The sequence below is a fragment of the Parasteatoda tepidariorum genome, chromosome 3, assembly GCF_043381705.1.
Source record: "Parasteatoda tepidariorum isolate YZ-2023 chromosome 3, CAS_Ptep_4.0, whole genome shotgun sequence".
Taxonomy (NCBI): Eukaryota; Metazoa; Arthropoda; class Arachnida; order Araneae; family Theridiidae; genus Parasteatoda; species Parasteatoda tepidariorum.
The window spans coordinates 428,645-449,509 of record NC_092206.1 but is presented as its reverse complement, the minus strand read 5'-3'; the positions used below and the strand labels follow the sequence as shown (position 1 = coordinate 449,509).

Here is a 20,865-nt window from a genome sequence, read left to right as displayed (position 1 = left end):
ACAGCTTTATTGTTTTTAAACTGACTGTTTTGCACTTGTTTACGTTAGTGTATCGATGGGTTAAATGAGACGATATATATAATATAAATTCGACGATAGGATAAATGAGACGATATACTATATATAATATTTATTACGTAGGGTATTATACTAGTATATTGTTATAATAATTAGACCCAATTATGAAACGCACTGTCGTGTCTTAATAATGGCATGATTTGCACGAGTTTATAGGCAATACTTTTATACTTAAACATACATGTTATGAGTTTTTATTCAGAACTTTTGCATACTTCCCATTTGCATTTATTTTTAACGTTACAATGTTAACCCATTGATACAGGAGGGTAAACAAAGGGTTTCTGTCGCGTAAAAACAATACAGCTGTACAGAGTATCACCTGATAATTCTAATTTTACATAGAATCTTACAGTGCGTCTATTAATATGTCCAAGGACTATAGATATACTTCATATATTTTATTGATATAATCTCATTCATTTTGTGACATTTATTCGAATGTCTAGCGTTCATTAAAATCTTAAACAATAAATCGTACTTCCAATTCATTTGAAGAAAAGGTCAGAGTTTGAATGAATGTGAAAAAAGCTAATTAGAACAGAAAGGCGGACTCTCCTCCAACTCAGAAACATAAAAAAAGTGACTTTTCAAATGAATGAGTGATTGTCTTTAAAGCTTTAATTAAATGAACCGATTCTCTAGAGTATTTAATTTAATATTCAAATAACCCCACCGAAAAGAATAGGTTGTTCTTTTCTTCTTCCTCTCATCTCTCCGGGTTTTGATATTATCTAAAGTTAGGTCCAAAAATGCAGTAATTCAATTTATGCTTATCTGTTTTAATTTTCAAACGTTTGCGTAAAACGTTTAATCAACATGCTGTTGTTGGGAGCCATAACGAAAAAAGAAGAAAAAGAAAGAGGAGTTTACAAATTTCGAACGCTCGGTTAATTAATATTCGGTAATTTTTGAGTCTAATTGCTCACGACACAAGAGTGCATTCTTTGCTATTAATTTATGGCGTTTCGTGATCAAATTTAGCTAGATTTAGAAAAAAAACCTTTTTTTAACTATTGGGATAGTAGTTTTCGACAATGTCAACCTTCTTCTATGAAAAGGTACCCCGCCATAGAATCGAGTGAACATGTCTCACATACTACTGAATTGGAATAGTATTTTTGTAGTTTTAGATACACTACAGTGCTCCCCCACCGGAATTATAGCTGTGATAGAATTCGATGAACGGATGCCACTAGTTTATTCTTTGCTGTTTTGTGGGAAGCCGGGAGAGCTGTACTAGGATCACCGTACTTTTGAGTGCTGATCATGAGAGCTGTATTAAGTTCGTGCTCTCTCCTGCGTAACATTTAGCGCTCGAGTGTCAGCGTTGTGCGTGATCGAGACTGAGTAGCAACGGCACAATGTCGCAAGTAGAAAGTCAACTCTTCAATGGTGACCTTCCATCGAAGTAGGCGTGTTCAAATCGAAGTGGGTGTTTCTGTCAAGGTAGGCGTGTTCACATTACGTAGGAAGGTCACCCGATGTGGGGATATCGACAATGTCAACCTTCCTCTATGAAAAGGTAACCAAACACAGAATCGTGTTAACATGTCTCATATACTAGTGAATTGCAATTGTATTTTTTGTAGTAGTAGACGCACTACATAACTAATAAAATTTAATAGAATAGTAAATAATTAAATTGCTTCATTTAGATTTTAATGTGAAGAGATTATTTAATATCGTAAATTTGCATCATTATTTCCATCGACTATTTTTGTTTAGAAATATTATCAATAACTATTTATTTAAATAAAATGCATTGCTAGTGTTTTGATTCTAAAAAATAAGTTATTCTAATGAACGGAATTCATCATGTTAATGATTAAATGTGCCTTAATTGTGTTAATGAGTGAAACAATTTTGTACGCTTGTGAAAGCTGTGTTAAAAAAAAAGGGTATTTCCCCTCAATTGCTGGAAGCCTGCCTTATAATAATAAATATTCATTCATTTTGCCTTCTTCACTTGGAATCGGATAAAAAAAAACATCATTATTAGAAAGTCTTTATTTTTCAATTGCATATCTTTTTTACTGTTTATTTTCTCAAACTTTTATATCATGTATGCTCAAAACAAATGAATACATATCTTTTTCGGAAAATAATATCATATCTGAACAAAAAGTAATTAAGTNTACATGTGCTAATTTCTATACTACTATTAATGTCTGATAATTTCTTTTTATGTTGTTTAATACCTTACTATGTGTTGTATATTGTGGGTAAGTTTCATAAAATTCCATGTGTAATTTCTTGAGTTATCGCGATTTTTGTGAATTTTCCTTAATTTATGATAACCAGTGTATATATGTATATACACACAATAATAATAATAATGATATATAAAAACAAGTAACAATGTGATTAAAATATAAATGTGTATCTCTTTTTTAACCAATTTGAAAAAAATTAAACATTTGCTAACGAAATATTATAAAAAAGATTATTTAGATGAGTAGGGGAACTTAAAGATGCATAAAATATTAATCATGATGAAGTCATAATAGAAAAAGAAAAAATAAATACAGAAAGATAACAATATAATATATAAAATAATAATAATAATAATATATATATATATACATTAATAAATACCAAAATTAAAATCTAGTGGTTTTTCTAATATAGACTCTTTTCCACTCCTGTGTATCATTTGACAATTAAACCGGTTTTGGGTTTTGATACCTTCCTCGGTAGAATTTGCAAACTTTCAAATTGAATTTCAGTTTTTTCATCACTGATGTAGGGTAAACTAACCAGTGAAGGAGCACTTAAGCTTCGCTTGCCTTTTAAAAAATCATATTAATTTCAAAATTAGTAATTTCAGTTAAATGACAGTATCAGCATATTTGCTACTAATTGCAAATTATGTAAAAAAAATTGTAGAGAACTTACATAATATTGTTTTAAGGTTTTGGAGGTTCAAATAGCAATTAGTAAGAAGACCAAGTGAAGGAACAGCTCTTACCAGTGAATGAACATCCAGTAAAGGAACACTTAATTTCGGTTATTTTTTAATGCTCTTTGTGAATTTATAAGCCGCACAAATATTTAAAAACAAGCCTATTCATGAAATTATAACATATCAATACTTGGAAAAGACTAACTTTTTTTTGTAATCATGAATTGAAAATTAAAGTGTCGACATATGAACACGTATTGTTCATTCACTGGGAAATCTATGCGCAGTAAAGGAACATGCCTGTTCCCTCACTGGTTTGAAGTTGTTTTTTGTATTTTTAGCATTCTTTTGATGCGGAACATCACTAAAGGTACAAGAAATTTAAAGTTTATCTTTCATTTTCAATAACTTAGGAAAGAAAAACCCAGTAAAGGAACACTTGCTCCTTCACTGGTTTTTCATCGTTTGGTGAACCAGTGAATAAACACCCCCTTATCTCAGTACTTTATTATGCTATGATGCTTAAAAAAAAAACTCAACTTCAATAACTATATGTTGAATTCTCTTTTTCACAGTGAGAAAAATAAAACTATTACATGCAATTAATTCCACTTCAAACATGTAAATACAAACTCTCACCTTATAATTTTTTCAAAGAAACAAGGTGTTGCAGAGATAAATAACAAATTCAAAATTTTTTCCAGAGAAGTCTATTTGACCAGGTGATCCAAAACATTGCAGCCTATTGTTTGGCTGTAAGCTATTGTTACCAATCAATCTAAAGAAAAACTTTCAAATTCTTATTTTTAATCAATATATATGAAATGTTACTTCACTGGTTGGTTTACCCTATTAATTTTTAATCCCTTAACTGTCTTGACTTGTGTTCATTTGTTTTGATTAAGTACTCTGTTCTGATTGTGAAGTGAATTCTATTTTTTTCTGTGTATTCTATTTTGATCTTGTATACTGTTCTGACTTCATCTTTTACAAATATTCTAAATCAGGGTGGGTAGCTAAAACGTTCACCAAAAAATAAGCACCTTTTAAGCACTCTACACGTTATCAAAATAATTTTCGAAGACTTCACATGATCATGATGAAAATAAGTTTCTGACAAAGAACTCTTTTTCTTAATTATATTAGTCATTAAAAAGAGAGAGATTTTTCGGAATCAGTTTGAGAGGGAATGAAATTAGAGGAGAATATGATGATGCAAAATGCAGCACACATGAGAAGGCAATAAACCCAGCTCAGTATTGTCTCGCAAGTATTTTATCAAAAATGATAGCATACGCTGTGGATTGTGGTTGAATGAATTTTGAAAACGTTGAATAGTGACGCTTTTGCATAATACATAGTGAAAATTGACACGGTAAAGAAAAAATCTCATTTTGGAAAAGGGAACATTAAGTACTTTTTTTAAAAACAACTCAGGGGATGGCTTCCACGCTTCGGTAGCTAAGCGACGAGCTCTTTACGGTAGAACAGTTTAACGAGGACCGATACCGCGCACCCTACGCAGGCCGATCAAAGTGGTCACCCACCCGTTTACTGACCGAAGCTAGTGATGCTTGTGATTCATAAGGACACAAAACAATAATGACACGTTTTATTAACATTTATTGAATATATATATATATTTCTTTATTTATCCATAAATGTGTACATATATAATTATGTATGTATATATTCCATATCACCAGCCACATTTATCTCAAAGCAAATATTTGTACATTTTTCATTAAAGCAACATGTATATATTTCTGTTATGAACACACTCAAGGAATATATGATATGACTACAGTTAGGTGAAGACGTTAGCTTTCAAAACCAGTACTTTTTTTTTGTGCCGTGTTTTTTCGTCTTTGTTTAGCCGCTTCCCTGATTATTCCGAATTAACTCGGGTATGCATATATTGCAAATATTTATTATGCCGAGAAAACTCGGGCGTAGCAGAATGTGTTAGTTCGTTTTGTTTTATCACGTTTTTCCTCGGCTGGAAGCAAAAAAANAAAAAAAAAAAAAAAAAAAAAAAAAAAAAAAAAAAAAAAAAAAAAAAATGAAAATCTGTTGTGATTGGAAGTTTGCCAAGTTTTGCTGTTGGTTTGCGGGACTGCACACGTGCTTTGTGCGATTGTTTATACGATGGTTACTGAATTTATATTGAAAAAAAGTAAAGAAAAAAAATCACTTCACATTGTATGGAAAGTATCACTTTGTGTTGTTTTAAAAACTATCCTACAAAAGACTCATATTTAAATTTTTTCCCCTTGATCCCTCGGGACAGTAAACTGATGGCGAATTAAATGTTTTTTACTCATAAAAAAATTTAAAAATTCAACTTAGAACTTGTGTATTGTGTTTTGTTTCAGTTCCTTGTATTTATTAATGAAATAAAAAAATAGGTTGATTTTATGCATTTTCTTTTCTTGAAAAAAATTGGTAAGGATGATTTGATTGGAAAAATTGATTTTGGAAGATTTGTTCGAGAGAAATTTTTATCCAGCAATCCACTGTTTAGGAGAATTTTAGTCGAACAACCAACTGTTTCGAATTAATTTTGTCAAACAATCGGCTATGTAGCAGAAATTTTGCCAAACAATCCACTCTGTAGAGGAAATTTTGTCAAACAATTAGGTATGTAGCAGACATTTTGTCAAACAATCCAGTATGTAGCAGAAATTCTGTCAAGCAATCCGGTATGTAGCAGACATTTTGTCAAACAATCCGGTATGTAGCAGACATTTTGTCAAACAATCCGGCATGTAGCAGGCATTTTGTCAAACAATCCATAGCTTAGTTATGTGAAATGTTGTGAATGTTTAGGGGAAATTTAATAAGATTCCTCTTATTTGGCAGAAGAATTCTCTTCTTGCTATAATTTATACTCTTCTATGCAATGTCTTAAGTTACTCAGCAACGTCTGTCAACAAAAGTCTCCCAAACACAGCTCTATTGTCAACCCAAAACGATTTTTAATTTATCATTTTGACGAATTATATTAATAAAGATGCATTTGAGGATTACACTGGTGCAAACGCTTTTATTTTTCAAAAGTAATCTCAAATGCTTTAACGAAAGACGTTTTCAGTGTCTCCAACAAAATATTAGAAATGTAGAGGTGGTTTTGAAATCCAACGTCTATTTTCAAAATGATATGATTCATACCTTTGGTTCACAATGACAAGAATTCAATGAAAGATGATTCTTATGACTAAAATGGATTCTTTTAATCCATTTACTATAAAGGGCAGTATTTATAGTAAACAAAAAAATTCTCTGAAGTATGAATTATAGATTGGATCAAGAAATAATCACCCCAGGCAATGTATTCATAATAATTCTTTATCAATTAAATTTATACTTCTTTTACATTAGTTAATATTGTATTTTTAGCAATAAATGGTTCGGTATAAATAGCGTTGCTTTCATCATAATAATTTGTTATTAATTCAACCACCATTACGGCTCAGTATGAAACTTTTATTTTATTTTAAATCTATAGTTGTTTATTAAATCTATAGTTGTTTAATATTAATTTAGTAGTATGAAGAAGATATTACCTAAATTCAAAAAATAAAATTAGGAATGAGTTACATAAAAATATAGGATAAAAGAAATTTTTATTTTGAAAATTTATTTCCTAAGGAAGCGTTACCTCAAAATTTGGCAATATCGTTTTTCCTCGCTAAGACTTCCTTGTGTACAATTAATTCAGCGATTTCTTTAATTTTTGTACACAGAATTAAAATTGCCAGATATTTCATTGATATCACGACTCTTTCTTTCACGGAATAACTTATTTGCTTTAAAATTTTGATACAACAGCAGGATTTCGTAGGAACTTTTTTTTCCAACAAGCCATAGGATCAAATTTGAAACTTATGTCAGGCATTTTTGATTATAGAAAAATAGTTTCAGGACTGAAAAAGACATTATTTTCTGAAATAAAAAAATCTTCAATTATTTTTTTAATATTTAATATTAGCACGAAAAATATTAAGTTATACTTTAATTAATTTATATTTTAGCATTATGTCTTATAATAAGTGCAAATTTTTTTTTACTAGAATAAAAAGAGCATCATTTCCTTAAAAACATTATGGGAGAAAAATTTATACATCCAGAATTTAGTTTCAAAATGATTTTACACAATTTTAGAAAATTTGTGCAACGGTATTGTTTTCAAATTTTCACGATACATCATTTTTCAAATGCAATATTTTTTCAAAAAAATGTTGTCTTAACACTAAACATACCAACACTTAATATATACCTATTTCTACCATAGACGGTCAAATGCTTCTTCATTGAATATATGAAATAGGGATGTTAGGAAGGAAATAAACTAAAAACACTTTATTATAATTAAACAAAAATTGTATAGTGCCCATTTTTATGTATTACAAACACAAAGAATAAGAATTTTTAATGCATTGCTCAATGCATTTTTCACATATACAGGGTGTTTCCCTTGTACATTTTCCGCAAACATATTTCCTCGAATTATTGTTGTTTCTGTAATTCTCATTATTATAATTATAAGAATATATAAGAATGATAATTCTTATAATTAATATTATTTCTTCTAAAAACTTGTGCTGTCTTGATTGTTTCGACATTTTTCTGGGTAAAAAAAAAAAACAGTTAGTTAGAAATGAAGTAAAGCTATCCACATAAAATATAAGCTATTTACCAAAATATTTAGTTTCTTTCACAAAAACGCCGATCTAAAATGTTAGGAAATGTCTTGAAATTTGAATTCACAGTTATTCTGATTGAATTCACTACGCAACAGTCTTTGCAGAAATGTGCAACACTCATCGAATGCAATACGTTGAACACGCATGACATCGTCATTTCTGATCCGATAACCTTATAAAGCAATACATTGTTCTCCCGGTCAAATGACCGGTTGTGGTAGAAATGGGTATACGACACGTATTATTCGAAACAAACTAAATACAATAATAGACTATTAACTGTACATAATTGTTTGAAAAAGTCATGAAGTCAAACGTGCAAAAGCGATAAGATGATAAGCGCATTTTCGATGCGAAAGTTCTTAAACGGTCATTTGACTGGTATGTTTGGTGTTAAGGTAATGGTGCATTGGTAATTCCAATAAATATTCTTTTAGCAACCAGTTTCTATTTTCTCAAATGACTAGTACGGGCTGTATTTCAATCTGTCTTCAAGTGACATAAATTTTTTAAATATAAAATATCATAATTTTTAAACATTTGATAGTGACAGGTACATTACAGATAATTTTCAACAGTTCATATAAAATTTTATAGTGATACAATAAACTATATATAATAAAAACCAACATTATTGTTAAAAATAAAACAAACAAAATAAATACTGTGTTTGTTTTCCAAAAGCTTATGTTTTGTTTTTTCATATCATTTTCAGAAATGAAGTATTTTTTTTGTTGTATTACAAATAAATAAATAAATTTTGATGAAACGCATAAGATGACTAAAATAATATCCAAAAATAATTTTTTTTCTAGGCATTTTTGTTTTTCTAGAAATAGAAAGTCAAATCATAGAAAATAAATTTATTATGATTTTCTTTTCCTCATTTCATTATTATATATTTTTAATTCTTACATTTATATATGATAATAGGTCATTTTAAGACGTGTACACTAAAGGGGTGTTCGATATGTAATTGTTTCCGATTTTTTTTTTATAAATTTAAACTTTCAAGTACAAAATGAAATGTGTTTTTAAAATTCTCGAAAATAATGATTTATGAATATACTTTTTAAACAGTTTGATTCAAGAGGTTTATGAGAAGGTGGCAAAATATTTATATTCTTTATGCATGACACAGCTACAATATTTATACAAAATCTCTTAAGGCAAAAATGACACATTTATTAAAGCTTTTATAAGTTGAAGTAGACTCCCCCTTCCCCATATCATTAGACGCACTGTAATGCAAAACATGGCCCTATACAGCTTTATTGTTTTTACTCGGATGATTTGCATTTCTTTACACTCCTCTATCAATGGGTTAACATTGGAACGTTAAAAATAAATACACATAAGAAGTCTATAAAAAATCTTCCGAATGACATGTATGTTTAAATATAAAAATATTGTATATAAACTAGTGCAAATCCTGTAATGATTACAGTGTTTAATAATATGATGCATTCTTGATATCATAAATATTCCATATTGACGTAATATATTCTTTAAATTATCTAATCGTCGAATTTATATCATATATATCGTCTCATTTAACCCAGTGGTTCTTAACCTTATTAAGCCGCGACCCAAATTTGAGAAATATGTTCATGTCGCGACCCAAAAAAAAGTCAAAATTAAGCTGAGTAAGCCACAATGACTTCTTCTAGGAGGTGTTGGTATTACTTATTATTTGGTGAAAAACTATTTTGATTCGACTCAGCGTGACCCAAGAAATATGCTTCGCGACCCAATTTTGGGTCGCGACCCATAGGTTAAGAACCGCTGATTTAACCCATTGATACACTAACGTAAACAAGTGCAAACCGCGTAATCACAATAAAGCTGTATAGTATAGGCTGATTACCCATAGAATCTTATGGTGGGTCTCATAATTTGTATAGGGAGTGTATACTGTTAGTCGGTAAAACGTTACTTGGCGACTACTTGGGAGCGTCTCTTTTAATAATGATACAGGTAACCATTTACATTCTGCTCATATGACATTTTAATCTACTTTTCATGAGAATTTTTAACAAGCAATCCACTGTTCAGGTAAAATTTTTTTATCAAAATATAGGGGTGGAATTTCATCGAATAATCCATCCACTGTTCAGATGAATCTTGATCAGTTCTCATTCTTTACCAAAATTTGTAAAAGAATAATTTAAAATCATGTTAAGCATCATTTAGAAAAGACAATTTCAAAATGATGAGTCGGCATGGTAAAATATTTCACTTTCAGAGGTCCTCAATAGATATTTTCAGAAGTCATGAAATCAGAAAATGAATGCTGAGATGAAATTTTTTTTTTTATTGAAAACCTTGTAGGAGGGTGGAAAACAGTGTGAAAGAGGTTTATTGTATGAAATGAAGGAGAGAACACTTTGTTTCATTCACTTAAATCAATCGATTTTCAATGATTTTAATTCTAAGGAAAAGCTCTTTCTTTTAGACTCGTGCATTCAATCCGGTTCGAAGTTTTGGGTGATTCACGTCCAATAATTATCCGAAAAATGTCAATCTGATTCGAATATCAAAATTATCATTCAATCGTTGAGAGTACTCGGTTGCCCAAAGTACGTAGTTGAACATTAGTTTTATTAACGTGCTGAAGAAAGATTCAGTAGTGTATGCAGCGCAGCAAATAAGGTTTTTATTTTATTTTATAACCGTCGTTGAACTGCCGACCCATTTTTGGGACTCATGTTCAGCAACGTAGCCATGTCATTTTAAAGACAAGGGAACTCCAGGATAAAATATTGGGAGAAATTTGCCCCCGGGAAGGACTTCTTGATGGAACTAACCCGCATTTGCGTTACACGGAGAGGAAGACAACGAGAACATCCCACGTTTAGCCTGACGGCAAGGGGACTCCAGATCCGTCTACCACGGAGGATATTTCCCGTTAGCACTGTGGTCGGTGCAAGCCGAAAGTGGAATTCATATCGACCAGCCCTCATCGGGGTTCGAACCTGGTTGACCTCATTGGAAGGCTCCTGAACCATCTCAGCTCTGTCAACATAATAGAGAAAAATCCAAGGTATCAAAGCAAAAATAAGTATGAATCTAATGGAGAATGAATTTGAACGTTACAATTCGCTTCAATCGTAAAACGCTAAGAGTTTGAACAACAGACCCTCACCATATTATTTGACGCGCTATATAATATTCTATGTAAAATCTTAATTATCACGTGATACTCCATACAGCTGTATTGTTTTTACTCTGATGAAACAGGTTTGCACTTGTTTATGCTAGCGTATCAATGGGTTAACATTGTTATACAATAAATACACATAGGAAGTCCATAAAAAATCTCCCGGATAAAACCCCACGACATGGGGGTTTCAATAAAAAAGTATTGCCTATAAACGCGTGCAAATCATGTCATTATTAAAACACTACAGTGTGTGTCATAATTGGGTCTAATTCTTATAATATATTGATGCAGTAAAGACTCTATATTGCATAATATATCGTCTAATTCACTTTAGGGTCGAATTTATATAATGCATTGTCTGATTCAATGAATTGATACACGAACGTAAACAGGTGCAAACCGGTTTCAGTCTCATAAAAACAATACAGCTGTACAGTATCACCTGGTAAATAGGATTTTACATAGAATATTATAGATTGCTTCTAATAATTGGGTGAGGGACAGTATAAATCAACAACAGTGAACAGCGGAATGTAAACTGTCATTAAAAAACATAATTAATTATAATTTGACTAAATTTCTAAACAATAACTTTTATAAATATAGTTGAGAGAACAGAAGGTTCATTTTTCACGAAGACAGCCTACAGCAATATTTATTTAAAATTAAAAAAAGAAATATGTCATGACAGTACTTAAGATGCAACTGAATAAAAGCACGTTTTTTCGTACTTGTTGAAAACATAATAATGGAAATATTTTTCTTTTGTTCTGACTGAAATCTTTAAATACTTTTTGCGTTTTAACTTTTTCCCTTTTTTGGACAGTTTATGCACCAACTCTCTCAAACGAACGCCTTAAGTTGGCGAAACAATACTCAGAGAAGTGGGGGAAATCATAGGGGTCTCAGAGCAAATTTAAAAAAAAAAAAATGTTGGCAGTCACAAAAAAAAAATTTAAAATCTTATTATCCTTCGATCATTTGAAGATAACTTTTTTTCCCTCGTCTTATTAAAATATCTTATCCCGGGGGCAAGAGTCTTTACTATAAAGCGATTGCAATTTTCCATTTTTATTCGAATAAGGGGCAGACAAAAGAAAACTGTTGGGAATGGAATTATAAAAAAGCTCTCGAAAGATTATACTTTGCTACTTTTTTTTACAGCAAGGGGGATTTAAAGAGCGTTAAAAAAGAGCACACAAAATTGATTTCAGTATAAACAACTATCAACCGTGACAGAATAGAATAAAGTAAAATATTATTTTACCTGACATAAAGAGGAAAAAAAAAACTTTAAAATTTTCTTTGCACTCGCGAAGCGTTAGTGCCATAAGATTTAACAGTTCGGAAAAGTTTGGTGGGTTTAGTTTTGACTAGTTACAACAACCGCTAATAAATATTATTTTCATTCTTGTCATGACGGGCATATAAATGAGCACCTAAAATTATTGTGGCATTTTAGCTGTACTAGCTAGCATACAGCACCCGGCCAAATCACTTGACGCACTCTAAGATTATATCTAGAATCTTAATTGTTTTAATCTGGCTTTAACAGGTCTGCACTTGTTTAAGCTCCTGTCACAATGGGTTCACATTGTAAAGCAATACGTTAAAAATAAATACACATAGGAAGTACATGAAAAATCTCCCGAATAAACACCCATGACATGTATGTCTAAATATAAAAGTATGGCCTATAAAAGCGTAAAAGTATGGCCTATTAAAGCATTATTAAAACACTACAGTGCGGCCAATAATTGGCTCTGATTATTATAATATACTCATATAATGATTGATATAATAAGTATTCTATATTTATATAATATATCGTCTCGTTTATTCAATTGTCGAATTTATATTATAGATCGTCTCATTTAACCCATTGACACACGAAGTGCAAACCGGTTTCAGTCACGCAAAAACAATAAAGCTGTATAGAGTATCACCTGATAACTGAGATTCTACATAGAATCTTAGAGTGCGTCTAGTAATTTAGTCAGGGGCTGTATATTCTTCATTAGAAAAAAAAATGTTAAGAAACAAAACGAAAATAGTCTTAAGAAAACAAGGTGATCCTCAGAGCAATAAATCTTTACCTTTAGAGTCCAGACTCTTAAACGAATACATAAAACTTACGAAGATGCCTTTAAAAGAACTCTTTTACTTTTTGCAAGTTTCCAGGAGGCCTCTAAGCCTAAGCGGTCTTGCCATTCAATCTGTTGCGTAGAGGGTTCGAATCCCGCTATTTTATCCCTTAAATTCTTCATCAGCTATAATTCTTTCACCAGGTGTTGGCCCCCACCTACTCGGACGCAGAGTTCATTTCTGCTGGGGAGTAACAGGAGAAACGTCTCCGAGCTTGAAAGTGAGACCAAACAGTGAAATCTTTATCATCTGCTATTAAACCTTTCGATACCCTAGCTAATAAAATATATTTTAAATTCTTCTCCAGAAAAACACTCTAAAGAGAGGAATATCATGAATTATTTAATGCACACTAATTGTCATACCATCGCCCAATAGCAGCCTTTATCCAAGTACCACGTGATGGAGAACAAACTATAACAGGATTTGATTGACGTCAGGGACTCCATAGACAGTATTGTCGCACTTTACAACAAGGTAATCGGAATCAGCTCCCTAGCGACCTAACATGCGCACACCACTAAGGGTCCCATACGATGGAATCATTCTATCCCACTGTAATCGATTGAGTTGATATTGGAGGGCAGACTGGGATAGCCTGGTTGGTAGGGAGATCATGGGTTCGACTGATGCACGTTCAATCTGTTGGGTCACAAACTCCCCCATGTTTCTTAAACAAATCTCTGGGGGTACAGGAACTCTTCTGGACTGGGATCAAAATGACAGGAATACGGAGTCGAAAATGGGTTGTCGTAAATACAGTTGTTGAAAGATGGTTATAAAATAAAATAAGATATCGTCTTTCACTAACTGGCATTATTGATCTTTAATGCAACAGGTTGCTTCTTCAAAATGAATTGCAAAATAATATTAGATAGGCCAAGAAAGCTAAGAAACTATTTAAAAAATATGTGTGCGAAGGCTGTTTCATTAGATTCTTAAAATGAACTCACCCTAACTTACAAAGTAGTGAGCTCACTATTAAACTGCGTTAATGGCGCTTAAAACTTAATTAGATATTGAAATAAAATTCTAAACAAAAGCCATGCACATGTCATAGTGTTTCTCAATAGTCTCTCCGTCACCATGGTTACGAAAATCATTCTTTTTCACCAGGTCAGGCTATAACCCTTTTCTTAATGAAATAAATATACTGCCTTGAAAAGAAATGCAAGATTTTCGTAACCATGGGAGCGGAGAGGGGAAAAATTGTGGAAAGTAATTTAGAAAAAAAATAAGTAATTTTGTGGCGTCCATTCTAATTGCAATTACATTCTAAAAATTTCACATAAGTTAGTTAACTCACTGACTGATTTGCACGCAACGTTTCAGTCATGTCTTGTTCTATGATGGAATCGGCATCACACTCAATTACCTAGAATTTCAAATCTCCCTTCCTTTCCAAACATTTAAAAAGCGAGGTCTTGTTCCTTAAAAGAAGAGAAACATCAAAAATTCTCCAAGTTTTATTTTATTGTGAAATGTAGCAAATAGTGCACTGCCGCGCAATAGCAAAATCAACGTAAGCAGCAAAAAATTCGAAATTGAGATTTTTATAGACAGTCCCTGGCCCCATTATGAGACCCACTCTAAGATTCTATGTCAAATAATAATTACTCAGGTGATACTCTATACAGCTTCACTGTTTTTACTCGAATGGCATTTGTTCACGGCTACTGCATCAAAAATAAATACAAATAGGAAGCATACGAAAAAATCTCCGGAATAACAACCCATGACATGCATGTTTAAATATAAAAGTATTGCCTATAAACTCGTGCAAAACATATCATTATTAAAACACTACATTGGGCTAATTATTATAATATTCTCATATGATGCCTGATATAATAAATAGTCTATATTTATATAATATATCGTCTCATTTATCCTCTCGTCAAATTTATATGATATATATCGTCTATTTTAACCTATTGATATACTAACTTAAACAAGTGCAAACCGGTTTCATCCACGTACAAGCACTAAAGCAGTATAGGTATCACGTGTATAGTTAAGATTATACATAGAATCTTGCAGTGCGTCTCCTAATATGGCCAGGAGCTGTATTTGGCATTTTTGTATGCTACACATTTGCTAAAAAAAGATTTTTCATAAATGATGTTTCATAAATGACACTTCATAGATGACGTTTTCATTTTTTCATAAATAAATAATATTTTTTATCAGTTTTTAAAGAATTCTATAGAAAGCATCAATAGAAAGCATCGATAGAAAGATAATACTTTTCCTGAAATACATCGTGAAGCGATTGTTTTTTTTTTTCAATTGCAGAAAAGTGGGCTTGCATTTTATAAGTATTGCGATTATTTGTGAAACTTTTATTGCAAAATACGTCTAGTTATTTCTTTAAAAGTTCTGGTTTAAAGCAGCGCTCAAGAATAATGGAATTACGATGAAGTACAAACATATTTTAAAAAAAGTTAACGATATCACTTAGGATACTTATTTAAGGTTTTCTTGGCTTGTATTGTAATCTTACAAAATAGAAAACTGTTTGCTCTGGTATATATTAATGCCTTGACCGAAAAACTTGAAAAAAATAATTAATTGTAGTAAGTAAGCATTCTAAAGTGACGATGTCAAATTAAAAACACCCTATTAAAGTAATTAATTATTCCGTATAAGCTTGGTAAACACTGATGTAAGAGAGTCATTAATTCCAGCAAACGCGATGAAAATTTCCAAAATTTAAGGTTTTTCTTACAAAATTAAAAAAAAAAAGAAGGTGTCATTGAGTTCCATTAAAATGCCGCTTAATAAACATTATTAAGGAAATGTAATAAATAAGAATCGACTCAAAATGAATCAAATAGAGTGGATTTCATAAGTTTCTGGAATTTCCACTACACAACATATTATTGTTTACATAGAAAATACATTCCTGAAAGAAAAAATGTGGCTTAACATTTTATTACTCTTCTTTTATAAAATGCTAACACTAAAATAGATATTGAACAATTTATTCTTCAGTTCATACTAATTATGTGAGTGGTAATATTGCTTTAGTATTTAAAACTTTGAAAAAATGATATAACACTCCCCGGCTATAGACACACTCTAAGATTCTATGTAAAATTATGTATATCAGGTGATACAGCTTCATTGTTTTTACTCGGATGATTTGCACTTGCTGATGCTCCTCTATCAATGGGTTAACATTCTAATGCAATACGTTAAAAATAAATATACATAGGAAGTCTATAAAAAAATATGCCAAATAAAAACCCATGACATGTATGCTTAACTATAAAAGTATTGCCTATAAACGCGTGCAAAACATGTCATTATTAAAAAACTACAGCGTGTCTCATCATTGGATCTCATTATTATAATATGCTAATATAACGCTTTATGCAATAAATATTCTTTATTTATACCGTCTCATTTATCCAATTGTCGATTTTATATTATCTATCATCTCATTTAACCCATTGATACGTAAGCAAGTGCAAACAGTCACTCAAAAACACGAAAGCTGTATTTGCATAGAATTTTATACTGCGTCTAATAAATTGTCTGTAAGACTCTGAAGTATAATCTAAAGCAAATTTGGGTTACTAAATAATGTTTTTTTTCTGAAAGTAAAGAATGAGTATATATATATACATGCTTTCTTTTTACAAAAGTATACTATTTCAAATTGTATTATTAAAATAAAATTAACTTGAATTTTTATAAAGGCAAAACATTTTGTTTCAAATTAATTTATATCTCACTTTATAATAACTGCTTTGTTTTTTTTAATGATATTTTAAGCGCACTATCGTTAAGGCATTTTAAAAGTAACACAACATTTTATAAAAAGGAGAATGTTAGTAGATGACACACACACACGTATATTCAACAAAAGCTACAGGATGGTGCAAAAACAAGTGTTCTTCTTCGGAAGCAAAACTGGTGGAACAAATTGCATTATATTCTTGTCATCTATCTTGATAAATCGTCTCAGGCATGTTCAGACAAAGAAGAATATATTTTCTTTAACGAAAACTATTAGCTGTTATTGGATGCGAGTCTATGCTATTGTCTAGGCAATAATTAAGAATAGAGAATAAAACAGATTTTCGTATTCTGTTTTTTGTTCATACCTTTTGAGTGCCTCCGTTTCTTTAAATCGAATCCCATTTTCAGGATATACTATTACGAAAATGCGATTCTATTGCAATGTTTTAAGCTTTATGTGACTCGAGTCTTGTTCAAAAAATTCTGTTTTCACCTAATTGATACCTTTTACTTTATAAGCTGTGTTTTGTTTTTGCTAAAATCCCTAAATCGAATCCCATTTTCAGGATATACTATAGAGAAATCGGAATTAGATTCAAAACTTAAGTCTTAAACTTATAATTTGTTTCACTCGTGTTTTGTTCAAAAGGTTTGTATACTTCAAACTGATACCCTTTACTGCATAAATTGTTCGAGCTAAAATCTCTAAATCGAATCTTATTTTCAGGATATAGTATTAGAAAAATGGGTTTCGATTGCAATGTGCTAAACTTACTGGACTGGTCAAAATGTCAGTTTTCTTCTTACAGATACTGCCTAAAATACGTTCAGTTCTTACTAAAATCTCTAAATCAAATTTCATTCAAAGGATCACAAAAATTCGATGGCAATGTCCCAAACTGATTTGGTTCGTTGCCCTGTTCAGATATGTTCTTACTGATACCCTTCAGTGACCATAATTGCTTTCAGTTCTAACTAAAATCTTTAAATCGAATCCCATCTAATGCATAGAAAAAAATGAGACTCGATTGTCTGATCCGGTCTATGAAGTATGGCAGCATATCTGACAGCCGTTTTAAATAAAGGGAATGAAAACATAATGAGACATTAAATGCAGATACTTTACTATGTTATTTAAAATGGTTTTCATACAGGGTTATTCAGTGCAGCAGTGGCGGAATCAGAAGCATTGTACTTCGCTGGAGATACAGCCCCAGGCCATACTATTAGACGCACAATAAGATTTTATGTAAATCTTAATTATCAGGTCATACTATACAGTTTTATTGTTCTTACACAGATGAAACCGGTTTGCACTTGTTTAAGCTCCTGCATCAATGGGTTTACATTGTTATGCAATACTATAAAAAGAAATACAAATGGGAAGTATATAAAAAATCTCCTGAATAAAAACCCATTACTTGTATGTTTAAATATAAAACTATTGCCTATAAACTCGTGCAAATCATGCCATTATTAAGACACTACAATGCGTTTCATCATTTGATCTCATTATTATAATAGACTAATATAATACCTGATATAATAATAATTACTCTATATTTACATAATATATCGTCTCATTTATCCAATCGTGTAATTTACATTATATATCGTCTAATTTTGCCTATTGATACATGAACATCCGCAAACCGCTTAAAAAGAATAAAGCTGTATAGTATCACCTGATCATTAAGATTTTGCATAGAATCTTATAGTACATCTAATAATTGGGTCAGGGACTGCAGATGTGTCCTTTCGTGCAATGGTACTTTTATCTAAATTACCTTAAATTTTTGGATTTTAATAACTATTAGCAAGCGAACTTTGCATTCAGTTAGGCTAAAAAAACAGCTGTTTTATAGTAGTCGACAATAATTGTTCAAAAATATGAGGTCATTTAGATAAATACATCAAAAAGGAAAGCCTCCCTAACAGCCTAGTTTATTAGCCGCTGTACTGAATCATCCTGTATAGAGAGTTTTTGTACCATCCTGAGCGAACATTTTGATGCAATGAGAATGTTTCCTTAGGAATGACTCGGCATGAAAATAGTTCCAAAAAAGCTGGGTTCGAGATGATGGAAGCAAACAATGCAAGTTAACATACACACACAGGAATGTTAGTACTAGAATGAGTTTTGATCCCAAATGGCAAATAAATTAAGTTCAGGCTTTTTTTTTCTGGACTATTAACAGAGCTAGACGCTATTATTATATTTTTTGTTTGTTTGTTTTAAAAATAAGAAAGTGTTGATCCCTGCGTTGGAGAGTAGCCTTCAGAAACATGCAAAAGCATACCTTCCAGTTACAGTTAAAGTGACGCAGCTGTGTTATCGGATTGGTTGCTCAAAGGGTCGGTCAGCGGATCATCCGAATTGAGAAATGTGACTTTATGAGCTTCCCCTTCGTCAGGACTCATCGAATCACCTGTTTCATTGATGAGGAGCTTGTAAGGAAGTTGTTCACCGCGCATGTCGCATATAACATTGGTGAGAGCCATGATATAGTTTTTGGCCAGAGTAAGGGTTTCTATCTTGGAGAGTTTTCGTTCCCTGGACACATGGGGAATAACTTCTCTGAGAGCTTGAAAAGCATCGTTCAGACTGTGCATGCGCATTCGTTCTCGTTCGTTGCTCTCTAGCCTGCGCAAATTGCGCTCACGAGCACTCAGAGTGTTTCGCTTCCGGCGACTGCTGTTGGCACCGGATTTTTTCTGCTGCTTAGACGTTTTGGCGGTGTCGTCGGAGCTTGAATCTGTCATGTCGCTTCCTTGGGAGTTGTGGTCATCTTGTTGTGCGATAGCCAGTCTTTTGGAGCCATGCATAGTGTTGGAGCTGCTTCTGCGACGGACGGTAATCTTGTTTGAATTTGGCGAGTGGGGCAGGGAAGGTTCAACAGTTGGAGTCAGTATCTCGTTATCCAACGATGGCCAAGCAACATTTGAAATGGGAGCCTGGTTGCTGTCCATGTCGTCGATGGATTTGACCATAACCTATTGTATAACATAATTTTTATAAGTATATAGCATAAAATAGAACCAACAAAAAATTATCTCAGGTAAAATCAAATATCTATTAAAATTCCAGAAATATATAGGACTTGTGACATAATGGAATTTTAACTGCTGTTTCCTTCGCTTATGAACATTATAGCGCACATGAGTCATCCACTGCCATTTACCATTTTAAAATATTGAACTGTACTTGGAAAAAAATGTAAACATGTAGAATGTGTTGAACTGTAAGAAGAAATACAATGAGGAGTAATTTACGTTAATGTTAAGCACACTTTAAAGAGACATATATTATTATAACAATTTAAATAAAATCTATTTTTAACTCTAAAAAAAAAAGTGTTTTTTTTTTTTTTTTTAAAATTTCAATGTAGATGACAAGACTAGCAACATTTAATCTTTCGCAACTTTTGTTATTTTCGAAATCAACTTAAGTACGACCTTATACTATAAAGAACTGAAAAAAAAACATTTTACTACAACATTGTATTAATAGTCATCATTTAAAGCAAAGAATTTTTGAATTTGAGAAAAATTTACGAATGGAGCACTCAAAATTTCTATAACTTAATGACAAATTTAAATTTAGAGTGAAAAAAAACCCAGGTAATTTCAATAATAAAAATTGCTCTTTTAAAACTTAAACTGTCAATTCGGTAGTAGCATTTCTGTGGGCTACAGAACGGTGATATTTTTTTACTGCAAATTTAACAGTTAATAATTCTCAAATTAATTATTGTGCGTTAATTTTTTATTAAATCATTTGATTAAATCATCTGGGCCTTTTTTCCCAACATCTCCGTAAGTTTTTTAGGTTTTATAATTTTTGAGCAGTAAAACAAAATATGACATAAAATTAAACGCCAAAATAAGAGGCGGTAGAGATTTATGATTCTTTAATCGCCTCCCTCATTATCCCGAGTTAACTCGGGTATGTATATATTGAAAATATATATTATAGCGAGTAAACTCGGGCATAGCATATTTAGTCAATACGTTTTGTTTTATCACGTTTTAATTCGGCCGGAAGCAAAACAAAAAATAATCTGCTGTGATTGCTAATATTTGTTTGGGGCTATGTGTGGAACTGCAGACGTGTTTTGTAT

General features: G+C 31.5%; 1 protein-coding gene across 6 annotated transcripts in view; it reads right to left on the bottom strand.

Moving 5' to 3' along the window:
• The window catches only part of LOC107454023 (class A basic helix-loop-helix protein 15), a 219,912-nt gene that overhangs the window by 22,905 nt on the left and 176,142 nt on the right, over window positions 1–20,865 (bottom strand). For 3 of the 6 annotated variants that reach the window (XM_016071066.3, XM_071178161.1, XM_043050703.2), the window contains exon 4: window positions 4,587–19,738. The exons of the other annotated variants lie outside the window; for them this stretch is intronic. In XM_016071066.3, coding sequence (XP_015926552.1) covers window positions 19,058–19,735 — 678 coding nt within the window. In that variant the 5' untranslated portion in view covers window positions 19,736–19,738 and the 3' untranslated portion in view covers window positions 4,587–19,057. Of the gene's footprint in view, window positions 1–4,586; window positions 19,739–20,865 lie in introns of those variants that run through there. 6 annotated transcript variants of the gene reach the window in all.